The 16005-nt window shown below is 38.6% G+C and overlaps 2 protein-coding genes across 2 annotated transcripts; both read right to left on the bottom strand.

The window, feature by feature from the left end:
* Positions 1–5158: 5158 nt before the first annotated feature.
* Positions 5159–6367, bottom strand: LOC123914851. The gene has a single exon (XM_045966018.1). The coding sequence runs from the start codon at positions 6365–6367 to the stop codon at positions 5159–5161; it is 1209 nt and encodes a 402-aa protein (XP_045821974.1).
* A 2671-nt stretch (positions 6368–9038) lies between these two features.
* Positions 9039–15865, bottom strand: LOC123917676 (sulfite reductase [ferredoxin], chloroplastic). The gene is given in 9 exon segments (XM_045969452.1): positions 9039–9554; positions 9556–9687; positions 9825–9983; positions 10079–10195; positions 10298–10432; positions 13269–13466; positions 14008–14304; positions 14385–15167; positions 15333–15865. Coding segments are annotated over 9 exon segments (2130 nt in total). The 5' UTR covers positions 15498–15865; the 3' UTR covers positions 9039–9410.
* Between the last annotated feature and the right edge of the window lie 140 nt (positions 15866–16005).

Here is a 16005-nt window from a genome sequence, read left to right on the forward strand (position 1 = left end):
CTTGCACCTGCGATGTCTTTGACACTTTAAACATAATTATGAATCATTTGTGAATAACTTTATACCTGTTGCCTTTTTGGCGATTGTAACTAATATGGCGCTATGATATGTCGCCTTGTTTCGCTGCATGTAGAATGTTTCTGCTGGCGTTACAAACGATTTGGTTGTGTCCTCCTCGCCTTTAACATTTTATGGTTCAGAGCTCACATCTGAGTTGATCTTTAATAAAGATTCAGAGCTCAACTTCGAGATAACCATTTTTCTTCTTTTTATGGTTCAGCGCTCACATATGAGTTGATCTTTAATAAAGATTCAGAGCTCAACTTCGAGATAACCATTTTTTTTTTTTTTTTTTTTTTTTATGGTTCAGCGCTCACATCTGAGTTGATCTTTAATAAAGATTCAGAGCTCAACTTCGAGATAACCATTTTTCTTCTTTTTATGGTTCAGCGCTCACATCTGAGTTGATCTTTAATAAAGATTCAGAGCTCAACTTCGAGATAACCATTTTTCTTTTTTTTCTTTTTTTTATGGTTCAGCGCTCACATCTGAGTTGATCTTTAATAAAGATTCAGAGCTCAACTTCGAGATAACCATTTTTCTTCTTTTTATGGTTCAGCGCTCACATCTGAGTTGATCTTTAATAAAGATTCAGAGCTCAACTTCGAGATAACCATTTTTCTTCTTTTTATGGTCTAGCGCTCACATCTGAGTTGATCTTTAATAAAGATTCAGAGCTCAACTTCGAGATAACCATTTTTTTTTTATGGTTCAGCGCTCACATCTGAGTTGATCTTTAATAAAGATTCAGAGCTCAACTTCGAGATAACCATTTTTCTTCTTTTTATGGTTCAGCGCTCACATCTGAGTTGATCTTTAATAAAGATTCAGAGCTCAACTTCGAGATAACCATTTTTCTTCTTTTTATGGTTCAGTGCTCACATCTGAGTTGATCTTTAATAAAGATTCGGAGCTCAACTTCGAGATAACCATTTTTCTTTTTTATGGTTCAGAGCTCACATCTGAGTTGATCTTTAATAAAGATTCAGAGCTCAACTTCGAGATAACCATTTTTCTTCTTTTTATGGTTCAGCGCTCACATCTGAGTTGATCTTTAATAAAGATTCAGAGCTCAACTTCGAGATAACCATTTTTCTTTTTATGGTTCAGAGCTCACATCTGAGTTGATCTTTAATAAAGATTCAGAGCTCAACTTCGAGATAACCATTTTTTTTTATATATATATATATATGGTGTGTGTGTGTGTGTGTGACCTTTATTGGCTCAGATATTTTGATTGTAAAAATAGACATGCATACAATAAAACCCCTGATATTTTGAAATTCAATGAGCCTCAATAAAAACTCTTGTTTGCACGGGAGAAAAGAGTGTCTCATTGTTTTTATTTATTGATGGAAATGATTCTAGTACATCAGAATTTTAAATAGTGCTGAAAAGAAACAGAGTTTACTTCACTCTTCCATCAATGGTGTGACGCTCCATGGCTAACTGTAGTAGAACTTCAAGTTTGCTACATTCCAAGTTCTGGGCAGAGTCCTTCCTTCCATTGTTTCTAAACGATATGCTCATCCCTCAAAGGCTTCTTGCACGCGAAAAGGACCTTCCCAGTTTGCAGCGAATTTTCCTCCTTTGTCTTTTCCCATGGGTCTTTTCAAAACTAAATCGCCTTCTTGAAACTTTCTTTGTCTGACTCTGGAATTATAACGCCTAGCAGCTCTTTGCTTTATGGTGAATTCCCTGAAATGTGCTCTTTCCCTTTTCTCTTCAATCATGTCTAGATTCTCTTCCAGGGCTCTATTGTTTTCTTCTTGCGTTATGGTTTCTCTGCGCCAACTAGGAGGATCTATCTCGACAGGGATCATTGCGTCTGAACCATAGACCATTGTGAATGGTGCTTCTCCTGTTGATGATTGGGGGGTAGTGTGATACGACCAAAGAATAAGCGAGATGTGGGCTACCCAGGCCTCGCCTTTGCTAGCTAGCCTCCTTTTCAATGCCCTTAGTATAACCTTATTTGCTGATTCCGCCTGTCCGTTAGCTTGAGGATGCTCCACTGATATGAAGGTATTTTGGATTCCCTTGCTTCGGCATAATTCTATGACTCTTTCACTGGCGAACTGGGTGTCGTTATCCGATACAATATATTTGGGCAATCCGAATCTGCAAATGATTTTCTTCCAATAAAATTTTTTAACCTGTTCCGCCGAAATACTGGATACTAGCTCTGCTTCTATCCACTTTGTAAAATAATCCACGGCGACGATGATCCATCGCGCTTGTTTGTAACCAACTGGAAATGGACCAACGATGTCCACGCCCCACATGAAAAAAGGCCATGGGGATAACACTGACTTCAGTGGCTCTCCTGGTACGTGATGTAAATTAGCATGTCGCTGACATTTATCGCAGTTTCTTACGTACATGGCGGTATCATCATGTATGTCCGGCCAGTAAAAATCTGCTCTTAATATCTTCCCTGCTAAAGCTCTTGAACCAATATGGCTGTCGCACGAACCCTCATGTACTTCAGACATAATGTGCTTTGCTTCTTCGTTGCTAACACACAGAAGGAGGGGGGAAGCGAATCCTCTTTTGTATAGCTTATCCCCCACCATGGAGTACCATGCCGCCATCTTCTTTAATTTGAACGCCTTTTCCCTTTCTTTCGGGAGTTCGTCCTTTTGGAGGTATCGGATTATGGGTGACCTCCAATCTTCCTCCTCTATCACCATCATCAGATCCTCTCCGCTAATGCTGGGAGTTTTGATGGTTTCTTGGATAACGGTTCTATGACTTCCTGGCTTTTTCGTGCTCGCCAATTTTGACAGTAAATCTGCTCTCATGTTTTGCTCGCGGGGAACATAAACTAATTCGAAAGAGTTGAAGCATTTAGCTAGATTTTGTACCCCCTCCACATACTTGATTAACTGTAGCTCCTTCGTTTGAAATTTTCCTGATACTTGGTTGGTGACCAGTTGGGAATCACTCATGGCTTTCAAATCCTTCACTTCCATATCCTTCGCTAGCTTCATTCATGCTATCAAAGCTTCGTATTCGGCTTGATTGTTGCTAGCTTTAAAGGCGAAACGTAATGATTGTTCTATCATAATGCCATCTGGTCCCTCTAATACTATTCCAGCTCCACTTCCCCGTATGTTGGAGGCTCCGTCAACCGATAGGGTCCAAGGCGAAGCTTTTTCAGTTATTGGTGGGGTAGACATTTCTAATACAAAGTTGGCCAACCTTTGAGACTTGATGGCCCCTCTAGGTGAGAAAAGGTGATGTCAAATTCTGACAACTCGACGGACCATGCTACCATCCTTCCCGCTAAGTCTGGCTTTCTGAGGACATTCTTAATAGGGTAATCTGTCCTAACAACTACTTTGTGGCTTTGAAAGTATTGTCTTAACTTCCTGGCCGTGACAACTACCGCGAAGATAGCCTCTCAATCCTTTGATATCTTATCTCCGCTCCTCTAAGGGTTCTACTTACAAAGTATATGGGCTTCTCTTCGCCCTCTACCTCTTGAACTAAAGCTGAACTTAAGCCTCTATCGGAAACTGCAAGATAAAGGTAAAGAGTATTGTCTGGTAATGGGCGCGTCAAGATGGGCGGAGATGCCAAGAATTCCTTTAGTTGCTTGAAAGCCTCCTCGCATTCAGGCGTCCATGAAAATCTTTCGTTTTTCTTAAGAGATGTGAAGAAATGAAAACCTTTCTCGCCCGCGCATGATAGGAACCTGGACAACGCCGCTATTCTACCTGTTAGCTTTTGAACCTCTTTTACGGAAGTAGGGCTTCTCATGTCTATGATGGCTAGACATTTTTCAAGGTTGGCCTCTATTCCTCTGTTGGTGAGCATGAAACCTAGGAATTTTCCTGCTTGCACTCCGAAAGAACATTTTGCTGGGTTTAACCTCATGTTGTATTTTCTTACCGATCTCAGGATGTCTAAAAGATCCTCGTCATGCTGGTTCTCTTCGGAAGTTTTCACTACCATGTCATCAATGTATACTTCCAGGTTCTTTCCTATTTGTTCGGAAAATACCCTGTCCATCAGCCTTTGATATGTCGCCCCCACGTTTTTCAGCCCAAAAGGCATAACGTTGTAAAAGTAATTACAGGTGTTAGACATGAAGGCTGTGTGGGGGGCGTCTGCGGGATTCATCTTTATTTGATTATATCCGGAGTAGGCGTCCATGAAGCTTAGCATTTTGCATCCAGAGGCGCCGTCTATCAACCTATCAATGTTGGGTAACGGATATGGGTCCTTGGGACACGCCTTATTCAAATCCGTAAAATCTACGCACATCCTCCATTTTCCGTTGGCTTTTTTCACCATGACGACATTTGCTAACCACGAAGGGTATTTTATTTCCTCAATGAATCCAGCTTCTTTTAGTTTCTCTACTTCTTCTGCTATCGCAACTCGCCTTTCTTCTCCTACCTTTCTCTTTCTTTGAGAGATTGGTTTAGTGTTGGGCGATATTGATAGCTTGTGGGTAATCACCCCTTCATCTATTCCTGGCATGTCTGAAGGCTTCCATGCAAATAGGTCAGCGTTATCTTTAAGGATTTTAATGATTTTCTCTCTCTCTTGGTAAGATAACGTTGTCCCTAAACTGGTTGTCTGGTGTGGGTGCTCGCCAATTTGCACTTGCTTCAGGTCTTCTATGGGGCTTACTCTCCTATCTTGAAATTCTTCTCTGGGATCCATATCTGAATTCTCAATGATGTTTATGCCACCCGGAACTGCGGCTTGTCTCCCCCCAGATACTACACTTGAGTTGGAGTTTTTATGTCTTATCTTCAGACTGGACTCGTAGCACTTTTTGGCGAGTATTTGATCGCCCCTAACTGTTCCTACTTCTCCGTTATCTAGGGGGTATTTAATCGCTAGCTATAGGGTGGACATAACCGCGCCCAAGGTGTTGAAAGCTGGTCTTCCGATGATAATGTTGTAGGAGGTGAATGGAGTTTTGACTACCAGATATCGTACTTTGATAGTCTTGGCGTTATTCCCCTCTCCAAAGGTAGTGAGTAACGAGGCGTAGCCCATCACGTCTACCTGCTCCCCGGAAAATCCAACCAAAGTTCCGGCGTATGGCTACAACTGTTCCTCTGCTAATTGCATGGCCTTAAAAGGCCTCCCAGTACATAATATCTGCTGAGCTTCCTGAATCGATCAATACTCTCTTTACGTCGCAGTTCAGGATTTGGACTTGTATTACCAAAGGGTCATCATCGTGAGGTGCCACCTTAAGTCCATCTTTTGCTGTGAATGCCAAATCTGGGATGGCGAGCGATTGCGGTTGTCTCACGAGGTATATCTCTGAGATTGCGCGGCGCACATATCGCTTCCTCGCCGAGCTTGACTCGCCTCCTCCTGAGAATCCCCCCGCTATTGTATTCACAGAGATCCTTCCTTTGGGAGGTTCCTTACCTGGCCCGGGAGTATTCCGCGGTTCTTTCCTAGGGATTTTGGGCACGACGACTCGGCCATGTGCGGCGTCTTCAATGAACTTCCGGAGGTGGCCGCTTTTTATCAATTCCTCGATCAAATCTCTCAGGCGGAAACAATTCTCCGTAGAATGACCTCTGCATCTGTGATAGGAGCACCAGGCGTTGTCGTCGAGCCCCATGGGGATATTGGTGGTTCTCCTGGCGGGGAGGTTTGCCAACCCGCTCGCAAGAATTTCGTCTAATACGTAAGCTTTTGACGTATTTAATGGCGTAAATTCTCCACTGGCGGGATGGTTTCTGAACTCTCTTCTTGATGGTTGATGGTAGGGCTTACCATGGCGCCTTTGCCATGAGTCTCCTTGATGGCCTCCAGCCTTTTGTCGCTGGTGATCTGGCGCTTTTGTAGTACGGCTCACATATTCTTTCTCCTTGGCATCTTTTTGCCTTTTCTCGGCGTTGCTCTCTTCGCCCTTTATGTAACACTCCGCTCTCTTGTTTACCTCCTGCATTGATGATGCTGGTTTTTGGGCTAAGGATTCGTTGAAATGCCCTGCTCTCAGTCCGTTGTGGAAAGCCGCCACGAACATCTCTTGGTTTGGATTCGAAACCTTAATGGTGGCCTCGCAGAATATGGTGAGAAAGCTGCGTAACGATTCGTTGTGGTTTTGGCGAATGGAAAAAAGACTAGTTGACGTGACTTTCACGTGTTTTGATCCAGCGAATTGGTGGATGAACTTTTTGTGAAAATCAGCGTAACTTTCTATTGAATTTCTTGGAAGATTCATATACCAGCGCAAGGCTACGTCTTTAAAGGTGCCGGCTAGTAATTTACATTTTAGGTGTTCCGGAGCGTTGATTATGGCAGTTTGTGTTCCTATTGCCATCAAATGCTCCCGAGGGTCCGTTTTTCCGTCAAAAGTAGGAAGGTGAGGAACCTTTATTGCTTCTAAGACTTAAGTATCCCATAAGTGTTGTGCCAAAGGCTGTACGTCCATGACGCTCTCTCCTTCCTCCTCTTCTAAAATCATCTTTGCTTTTTCTTTCTCATGTGCTCTTTCGGCCTCAATGGCCGCAATCTGAATCTGCAAACGCCGTATTTCCACGACGGCGGCTTACAAAGTACTGACACTAGAATTATCGTTATTTCCGTGTTCTCCAGCCATGTGGAGATGTTTAATTTCTGTCTAGTTTGATGTGGTAGGCTGGGACAAATGTTTTTACCGCAGCCCCACGGTGGGCGCCAAAATGTTCTGGTAAAAACTCAAAGGGGGTTGTATTATTGATTAAATGATGTGATTACACTTGGTTCAATCCCAACAACCCTGGGAGTTTTATAAGTCAGAATGTTCTCTTCTAACAAATGAGAGTGTGAAGCTATTTATAGACCGCTAAGTCTTCTTCTCCAAGCTATGGTTCCTAGAAATTCGGTCCTCAACACCTTCTTCGGTGATACAGCGTGAAAATAGGGATGGTAACCTTGGTCTCCAAGCTATGGCAGTTATGGGAAGTTGATTTCTTCCTTCTTAAGCTAGCGGTTGACGCAGGGAAGGAGAAGATATTTATAATAATATAGAATCCACCCCTCTTGGCGTTGCGTCGTCGTTGCGGGTCACGCCCTAGCTTCTTATCGCCTATTGGGTATTTAGGGTTTACTTGATTTGGGTCTATCATCCTTCTTACTCTAATTGGGCTTACTGGATATTTCCTTAAGCCCATTGCCCAGTCCACTTAAAAAAATTATATAAATTTTTTTTGTGTCAAGCAAATGACAAACAATTTTACTGTTCATTACTTTTAAATAAATAATATTAAAATTAAAATCGCCCCATTTTGCTTCTCAAATGTGAAATTTTTTCACACGGGGACATGAGATAAAATACTCCTGGAGAAAACAAATGTCTAAAGGAGAGAGATGACAATTAAGAACAAATATATTAACCGTTAGATTAGTTTTTGCATAATGACCCTTTTTTTATGAAAATAAAAGAACAAATATATGAACATGTGAGTTGGGAACGCGGAGTGGAGTGTCACTCTCCATTCTGCCATTTCTCCTTAAAATCTCCAAAATTTGGATACTTTATCATATTTAAATAAACTATTACATTAAATATAAAATTAATTTTACAAATAATTAAAAAAATCACAATATTAAAATTTTAATAATCCATATTTTTCATGTGTGAAAAAAAATGATCTATATTTTTCATAGAACATTAACCCGGGCGATAGCACGGGTAAGTTATACTAGTTCCTTCTTATATGAGTACCACACATAATTTTTATTTTTATTGAAGATATTCTCAAAGGTTGCCACATAGGAAAATATGTTCTCACAAGTTGCCACATGGATTATGATAAATGAGAGGATGTCACATGTGAAAAGTGATCAAGAGAGAGAAACTCCTAAACATATAATATATAGATAGATATAGGAACTCTTCTCTCTCGACCCCCCTCATTTCTTTTCTACCCCCTGAATTTTCGTTTTTGCCCTTGGGGGTACTTCGGTTTATACGGACCAAATTTTTTTGTCATGCTAAAAAATTTCGGTTTATATAAACCGAAATATTGTGTTCCAAATTTTTTTCCAGCTTTCCTACATAAATTATGCATGAGACCCTCAACTTCCACAATTTATTTGAAATACTAAACGATGTCCAATTTGAGTAAACGATCACTCGTTGGAAAGCTTAGGGTGTCAAGAATACAAATATAATTTTTGTTTTGAGGGTTAACTATCCAATTGGTTCAGTTTGACCAAATAATGGGTACTGGTACAGAAACAGGGCATAAACTTTTCTCAAACTTGCAAGTAGATTTTATCATACTATACTTAATGAAATTTAACAATTCCGGTGTCAATATTGTAGTAAATTTTGTCTTCTTTACACTGGATTAAAAATAATTAGAATACGACTTATATTCAGAGATCTATGATAAATTTACCACAGGTATCTCTACAACATTTTGCAGAAACTTTTCTCAAACTTGTAGGTAGATTTGCTCATACTATACTTAATGAAATTTAACAATTCCGGTGTCAATATTGTATTAAATTTTGTCTTCTTTACACTGGATTAAAAATCATTAGCATACGACTTATATTCAGAGAGATATGCTAAATTTACCACGGGTAGTTCTACACGAATTTTCACATAAATTTTTCTTCTTTTTGGGGGGTATATGTTATTTCGGTTTATATAAACCGAATTTTTTTTCCATGTTTAAAAACTTCGGTTCGTAAAAACCGAAGTTTGTTAGCAAAAATTTTTCAAACCGCAATGGGCAAAATTAGATTTTTGGGGGGTAGAAAAGAAATGAGGGGGGTCGGGAGAGAAAAGTTCATAATATAGAGCATATTGGTAACGATTGAGTTCATAGTATCCTAATAAAAGCACGCGGTTCAAAATATAAATTCCGATCTATGCCCATGTGAAGGGCAAAATTGGATTTTTGGAGATATGAGACCAACCTGAGGGGGCCTAAAGAGCAAAATTTATCATCATCATCACCATCATAAAAAGTAAAAACAGAGCAAGTGCACGTAGATCGTGATAAATTAGATACTTGTAATCCGGCCCAACACATCGTATGGTTCCCAGATACACCATAATATGTAGCTAATCACTAATTATTATTACAATTAGTAAATCCTGATTGATTAACTTTATAGAGCAAAAACAAAACTGAGCAACAGATTTTTGCCAAACAGGACTAATTGAAGAAATACATGAAGTTGTGGTAAACCCAAAAGATAGAGACTTATTTTTGTCTTCAGAAAAGCTCATAATGAAAATAAAGCACCAAAAGACTCTAGCTGAAAGCTTGTTTTATACAAAATCAAGTAAAACCAAACATTAATTTAGTCTATCCTCAGGGTTACCATACAGTTACCATACAGTAACAGCACCGAGAGAGTTTTGCTCAGTCGCCATTCCCGGTCAACCAAAATGCAACATCAAATACATCTTCATTGGCCAAGTCAATTATATGATTCACCTTTTCCATTTTGGTTGGAAGCAACATAATTGCAGATAACTTCGATGGCCAACTGATGAGCATTCTTGTTTTGAAGCTTAGCTAACCCATCCATTGCTTCGTATGTCTCTTTATCGGTAAAAAGCTTAAGGTTGTGGCGTGTTGTTTGTGGTACTACTGGACCTTCCCATTTCTCAATAAATTCTTTAAGCTTCTCAAATCCCTATAAACAGACAATGGTGTCATTTTGGACAAACACACCATTCACTTTAACATTCATAATAATCATTTTAAATATTAATAAGCAAGTTAAAAAGAAGGCTCCAAGATGCAACAAAAAGTATAAAAGGCACAATTTACCAGTCGGGATGTGAAGTTGCCAAATGATTCTTTAGATTGACGCTTTTGCTTCCAATGATAAAACAATGGCTCCAAAACCTTTTCAAGGTCATGAAGCTTCACCTTGTCCATGAAAGTTCGAGCTAATGATGTTTGGTTACTGCTGCCTCCAAGCCAAACCTATATCGGGAGGAGGGAGAAAGAGAGAGGTGGTCAAGATGGACTTTTAAAATTTTCTACTAAGCGTAAGTGGGTTGAACCAGTGATTAACAAACCTGATAGCTATTTGGGCCGTCACCAACCAGACCAAGTTCAGCCATATAAGGTCTAGCACAACCATTAGGGCAGCCAGTTATCCTTACAACTATGGATTCGCTATACTTCAGACCAACCTGAAATCAGAAGAGATAATTAGAAAGTTTCATAAATAGTGATCTCTATCATATCAATAGTATCATTTACTTCAATACGAGACTTTTATCAGGCAGCAATACCTTCTCAAACATGGCTCGAATACGCTTAAGAATACTTGGTATCCCACGCTCAGCTTCAGTAATTGCCAGGGGACATAATGGGAAAGCTGGGCATGCCATTGCCGTTACGTTAAGGGGATCTACATATTTTGGTTGCTGTTCACAGCAAAACAAGGTATTATAGGCCTAATAATGAAAAATAAAACAATATACACTGCAAAACCGGAATAGTATAGAAGGGGAAAAGAAAACTAAATAAAACAAACCATTAGCATGAAGGCAAGAAATTAACCAATGTTCAACCAAATATAATAAAGTAAATTTGTGTTAGAATATATGAAAGCATCTCGTAATATATTGATTGTATTAGGAGTAATATAGTATAACTTAGATTATCTCTTAAAATTGGTTTCCATAATTCCTTATGAATAAGCATCAGTCAAAATTGAGTGGAAAACATTCGCCATTATCCCCCATAAAAAATTGGTCATCGCAAAAGCAGCAATTAACAAGATTTATGAACACCTAAAAAATACAAATGGCTATCCCTGACAAAATGGAATAGTCAATATAATGTGGGCATGTAACAATTAGAGTGTGTTTGGATGATGGATTCTAGAAATTCAAGGGATTTTAAATACTAGGCAATTCAATTGATTCAATTGAATTCCCTTGATTTTTAAATTCCAGTGTTTGGATAAAGTGTTGAAATTCCATCAATTGTAAAATTCTTTGTTTGGATAATGTAATTGAATTTCCTTCATTTAATTTTATTTATTTTAATAAAATCGACCATAAACCCAAAAATTGGCCGAAAAACCGAAAAAAATCGGCGGAAAAACCTAAAATCGATCAAAAACCATAAATCGGCTGAAAAACCTAAAATCGACCAAAAGCCCTAAAACCGACTATAAACACTAAAATCGGCCGAAAACCCAACAAATCGGCAGAAAAACCTAAAATCGGCCAAAATTCCAAAAATCGACTATAAGCCCTAATATCGGCTGAAAATCCAAAAAATTGGTGGAAAAACCAAAAATCGACCGAAAACCCAAAAAAATGGCCGAAAACCTAAAATCGTCGAAAATCCAAAAAATGGCAGAAAAACCTAAAATCAGCCAAAATCCAAAAAATCAACTATAAACCCTAAAATCGGCCGGCAACCCGAAAAATCGGCAGAAAAACTTAAAATCGTCCAAAATTCCAAAAATCGGCTGAAAACCCAAAAAATCGGCCGAAAAACCAAAAATCGACCGACAACCCAAAAAATCGGCCGAAAACCTAAAATCGGGCGGCAACCCGAAAAATCGGCAGAAAAACCTAAAATCGGCCAAAATTCCAAAAAACGACTATAAACCCTAAAATCGACCAAAAAACGAAAAATCGACCGAAAAACCAAAAAATCGACTATAAACCCTAATATCGGCCGAAAAATGGGTTTATAGTCAATTTTAGGTTTTTCGGCCGATTTTGGGGTTTATTGCCGATTTCAGGATTTTGGGTCGATTTTAGGTTTTCGGCCGAGTTTTTTGGGTTTAGGGACGATTTTAGATTCTTCGGCCGATTTTTTGGATGTTGGCCGATTTTGGGTTCTCGGTCGATTTTTGGTTTTTCGGCCGATTTTTTGGATTTCGGCCGATTTTAGGGTTTATATTTGATTTTTGGGATGTTGGCCGATTTTAAGTTTTTCTGCCGATTTTTCGGGTTACCGGCCGATTTTAAGGTTTATAGTTGATTTTTTGGATTTTGGCCGATTTTAGGTTTTTGGTCGATTTTTTGGGTTTTCGGTCGATTTTTGGTTTTTCGGCCGATTTTTTGGGTTTTCAGCCGATTTTAGGGTTTATAGTCGATTTTTAAAATTTTCGCCGATTTTAGGTTTTTCTGCCGATTTTTCGGGTTGCCGACCGATTTTAGGGTTTATAGTCGATTTTTTTATTTTGGCCGATTTTAGGTTTTTCTGCCGATTTTGGGTTTTTGGTCGATTTTTGGTTTTTCGGCCGATTTTAGGGTTTATAGTCGATTTTTGGAATTTTTGCCGATTTTAGGTTTTTCTGCCGATTTTTCGGGTTGCCGCCCGATTTTAGGTTTTCGGCCGATTTTTTGGGTTTTCGGTCGATTTTTGGTTTTTCGGCCGATTTTTTAGGTTTTCAGCCGATTTTAGGGTTTATAGTCGATTTTTGGAATTTTGGACGATTTTAGGTTTTTCTGCGGATTTTTCGTGTTGCCGGCCGATTTTTTGGATTTTCGGCGATTTTAGGTTTTCGGCCAATTTTTTGGGTTTTCGGTCGATTTTTGGTTTTTCGGCCGATTTTTTGGGTTTTTAGCCGATATTAGGGCTTATAGTCGATTTTTGGAATTTTGGCCGATTTTAGGTTTTTCTGCCGATTTTTTGGGTTTTCGGCCGATTTTAGAATTTATATTCGATTTTTAAGCTTTTGGCCGATTGTAGGTTATTTCTGCCGATTTTTTGAATTTTCGGCCGATTTAGCGTTTATCGTCGATTTTAGGTTTTTCGACTAATTTTAGATTTTACGATCAATTAGTAATTTTTAAAAGTTTATAGAGAAGAAGAAATTTCAAATTCTTTGGTTTTAGGTGTCATTTTGAAATTCTCTAAATTTAACTTGAACAAAATACTTCATAAATTTCCATCATTTTGAAAATTCTTCAAATTTTCATCCAAACAATGAAATTCATCTCAAATCATTTGAATTCCCTCAAAACATTACTTTACCTCAAAAAATTCTCCCATCCAAACACACTCTTAGGTGTTCTAAACCCAACATAGTGTGAAAGGATGAAACTACTAATTATGACCTCTAAATGACACATTGTAGAGTTAACATTAACAAACAATGTCAAATGTCAACTGAGCAAGGACAGGTAGATTCAATTCAACATTTTATTAACAAATAGTATAGCTTAACATAAACAATCAGGGCAAGGGTATATAATCTATTAATCTGTAAGAATTAAGTTGTGAACATCTCACCAGCAGACCAGCCTGAGAAAGAATGGTTGTGATGGGGCGTTTCCATGCAGCACGAATATCAGTCAATATAATGTTCTGATTTGGAGTTAACCTAACATTCAAATGATACTTCTCAATAACCTCCCTCAGTGCTGTTTTCATTTTTCCACCAATACGACCATTGTCCACATGAAGCCCACAGTACAAACCGCCATCACCCTGGAAGATAAAATCTAGTTAGCCAACATTACATAAGGACTGGAGCTATAGTTTGGCCAAATAAAGTATCACACCAAAGAATAAAATACCAGCGCCTTACTTAGCCGCATATAAAGGAGATATGGCTATATTTCTCTCGCATAGTCACACAGTGTGGGGTAAGCAAAATCTAAGAAGCACCCAAAAATCAGAACTAACTATTAGCTTCACTTAACTACTCAGCCAGATATTGTCTGTTTCTATGCTATGACTATCATACCTTTTCAGGTAAAACAGAACCAAAATAAGTGTACACATTTCAGGTGAGATGGCGTGCACGAAGATCCATTCTCATCATATCAGGCTATTAAATTCAGGAAAAAGACAATTCAGGAAAAAGACATCATACAAGTCAAAAGTCTATCTATCCAAAAACTTTCTCAACATGTGGAAGTCCGGGCAACTATGAATGGCATGCATCAACAAACAATAATAGAGTTACCTACAAGAAAACATAAATACATTGATATTAATATATTATACACTTGTCTAGAGAATCAACCTGCTGATGCCATCCAAGATAACTTTTGAATTCCCATTCCGGCAAGCTGCGGAAAGGTTCAAACTTCTTGCCATAATATTCCTCAACTACATTTCTGAACTTCTCTATTCCCCAAGAGTCGATCAGATATTTCATTCTACTATACTTGCGGTCATCTCTTCTCCCATTTTCTCGTTGTGTAACAACAATTGCTTTCACTGCATACAAAATATCCTCTTTTGGCACGTAACCCAATGGTTCAGCCAATCGGGGGAAAGTGGATTCCATCCTATGCGTTCTTCCCATCCCCCCACCAACCTGCAAAAATAATTACAAAATCCCAGTTAGACTGATGACAGAAAAGACTATAAACCAACCGTTATTTAAACTAATCTTACATATAAGTTGAATCCTTGAGGCTCTCCATTATCATCAGTAACAACAACAACACCGATATCATTTGTGAGAATATCGACAGAGTTATCAGTCGGCACTGTAACTGCAATTTTGAATTTCCTCGGCAAGAACTGAGTTCCATAAATGGGCTCAGGGGAATCAGTGAAGTTTGTACCGTGAGAATTGTCATTTCGTGCCTGAACTACCTCAGGCGATTCCGCTGACATAATTCTCTCCCCATCTACCCAAACATCATAGTAAAAACCAGACTGAGGAGCCAAAAGTGCAGCAATATTCTCCGCAGTTTGTTGAGCAAATAGATAATCTTTCCTGAAAATGGGAGCAGCAGGAGCAAGCACATTTCTATTCAAATCCCCACAAGCACCGAGACTCGATCCCATATTTCTAATAATAGTAGCCATTACATGTTTAAGATCCTTCTTAACAACACCATGAAGCTGAAACGTCTGTCTAGTAGTCAAACGAAGTGTCCCAATTCCAAATTGATCAGCAAGATCATCCATAGTCAAGTAAAGTTGATTTGAAACTTTACCACAAGGATTCTTAGTTCGTATCATAAACGAATAAGTCCTTGAACCACGTTCATCTCTATTATACTGTTGATAACTGCCATGAAACTTAATCAATTGTGTCGCGGCTTCGCTTAAATTAGGTGCATCATTTAACATATCCTCATTTAAAGGATATCTTATGAAATTACTTTGTTCTTTGAATATCTCAACTTTACTCCTCTTTTGTTCAGTTGCAGTTTCAGACTTTGCAGGCTACAAATAAATAATTCAAAAATAAAATCCATAAATTCAACTAAATTCAAATTCTAGCTACCAACATGTAATTACATATTAATTATTCAAATAATATTTTTTTTAAAATAAAAATAAAATTATTGTAATTATAGACTATTCGAAAAGGAAAGTGAGAATATGAACCGTGGAAACAGCACGTATGATGAGAGTGGAGGAGCGAGTGGAGGAAGGGATGGAGAGAGCATTGCGATTGAGAGAAGTGGCGGCGGATAAAGAGCTGAGGGTGTGGTAGGTAGGGATCTGAAGTTTGGGGTCTCTGAGCGCCGCTGATGAAAACGACGTCGTCATGAGGTAGAGAGAAAGAGGGTTTTGGTTTTGGTTTTGGTTTTGGCTGCGTTGGTTCTGAGTCTGAGAGTGAAAATGAACGAACACAGTGAGTGAGTGCTATAGATGCTTTCTGCAACCGAATAATTTTATCTGTATTAATAATAATAATCAAATTCAATTGAATTGGTACCACAACGCAACTTTATAGTAGTGAATTTTGATATAAAAAAAGTTTATAGAAGTGAAATGAAAATTGGAGTGTTAGATTGATTGAGTGAAAGGGCGAAGGCAAAGTTGGATTTGTTTGTTGTGTTGTGCGTGTGGGTGCGAAGTCACGTGGCTACCACGGGAGCATATTAAAGTGAGTGCTGTAATATTAATATTCGGTTATTGACGTACGCGCTCACGCATCACGCTCTTCCTTTCCTTTTGTTTTCTGCTAAAGCTTGAAAACGCTTTTTGGATTTTTTATATAAAGTTCATTGAAATTAATTTTCTACCTTGCGTTACTGGTGAGTCAAAAAAGGAA

This window comes from Trifolium pratense, linkage group LG3 (genome assembly GCF_020283565.1).
Source record: "Trifolium pratense cultivar HEN17-A07 linkage group LG3, ARS_RC_1.1, whole genome shotgun sequence".
NCBI classification, from domain to species: Eukaryota; Viridiplantae; Streptophyta; class Magnoliopsida; order Fabales; family Fabaceae; genus Trifolium; species Trifolium pratense.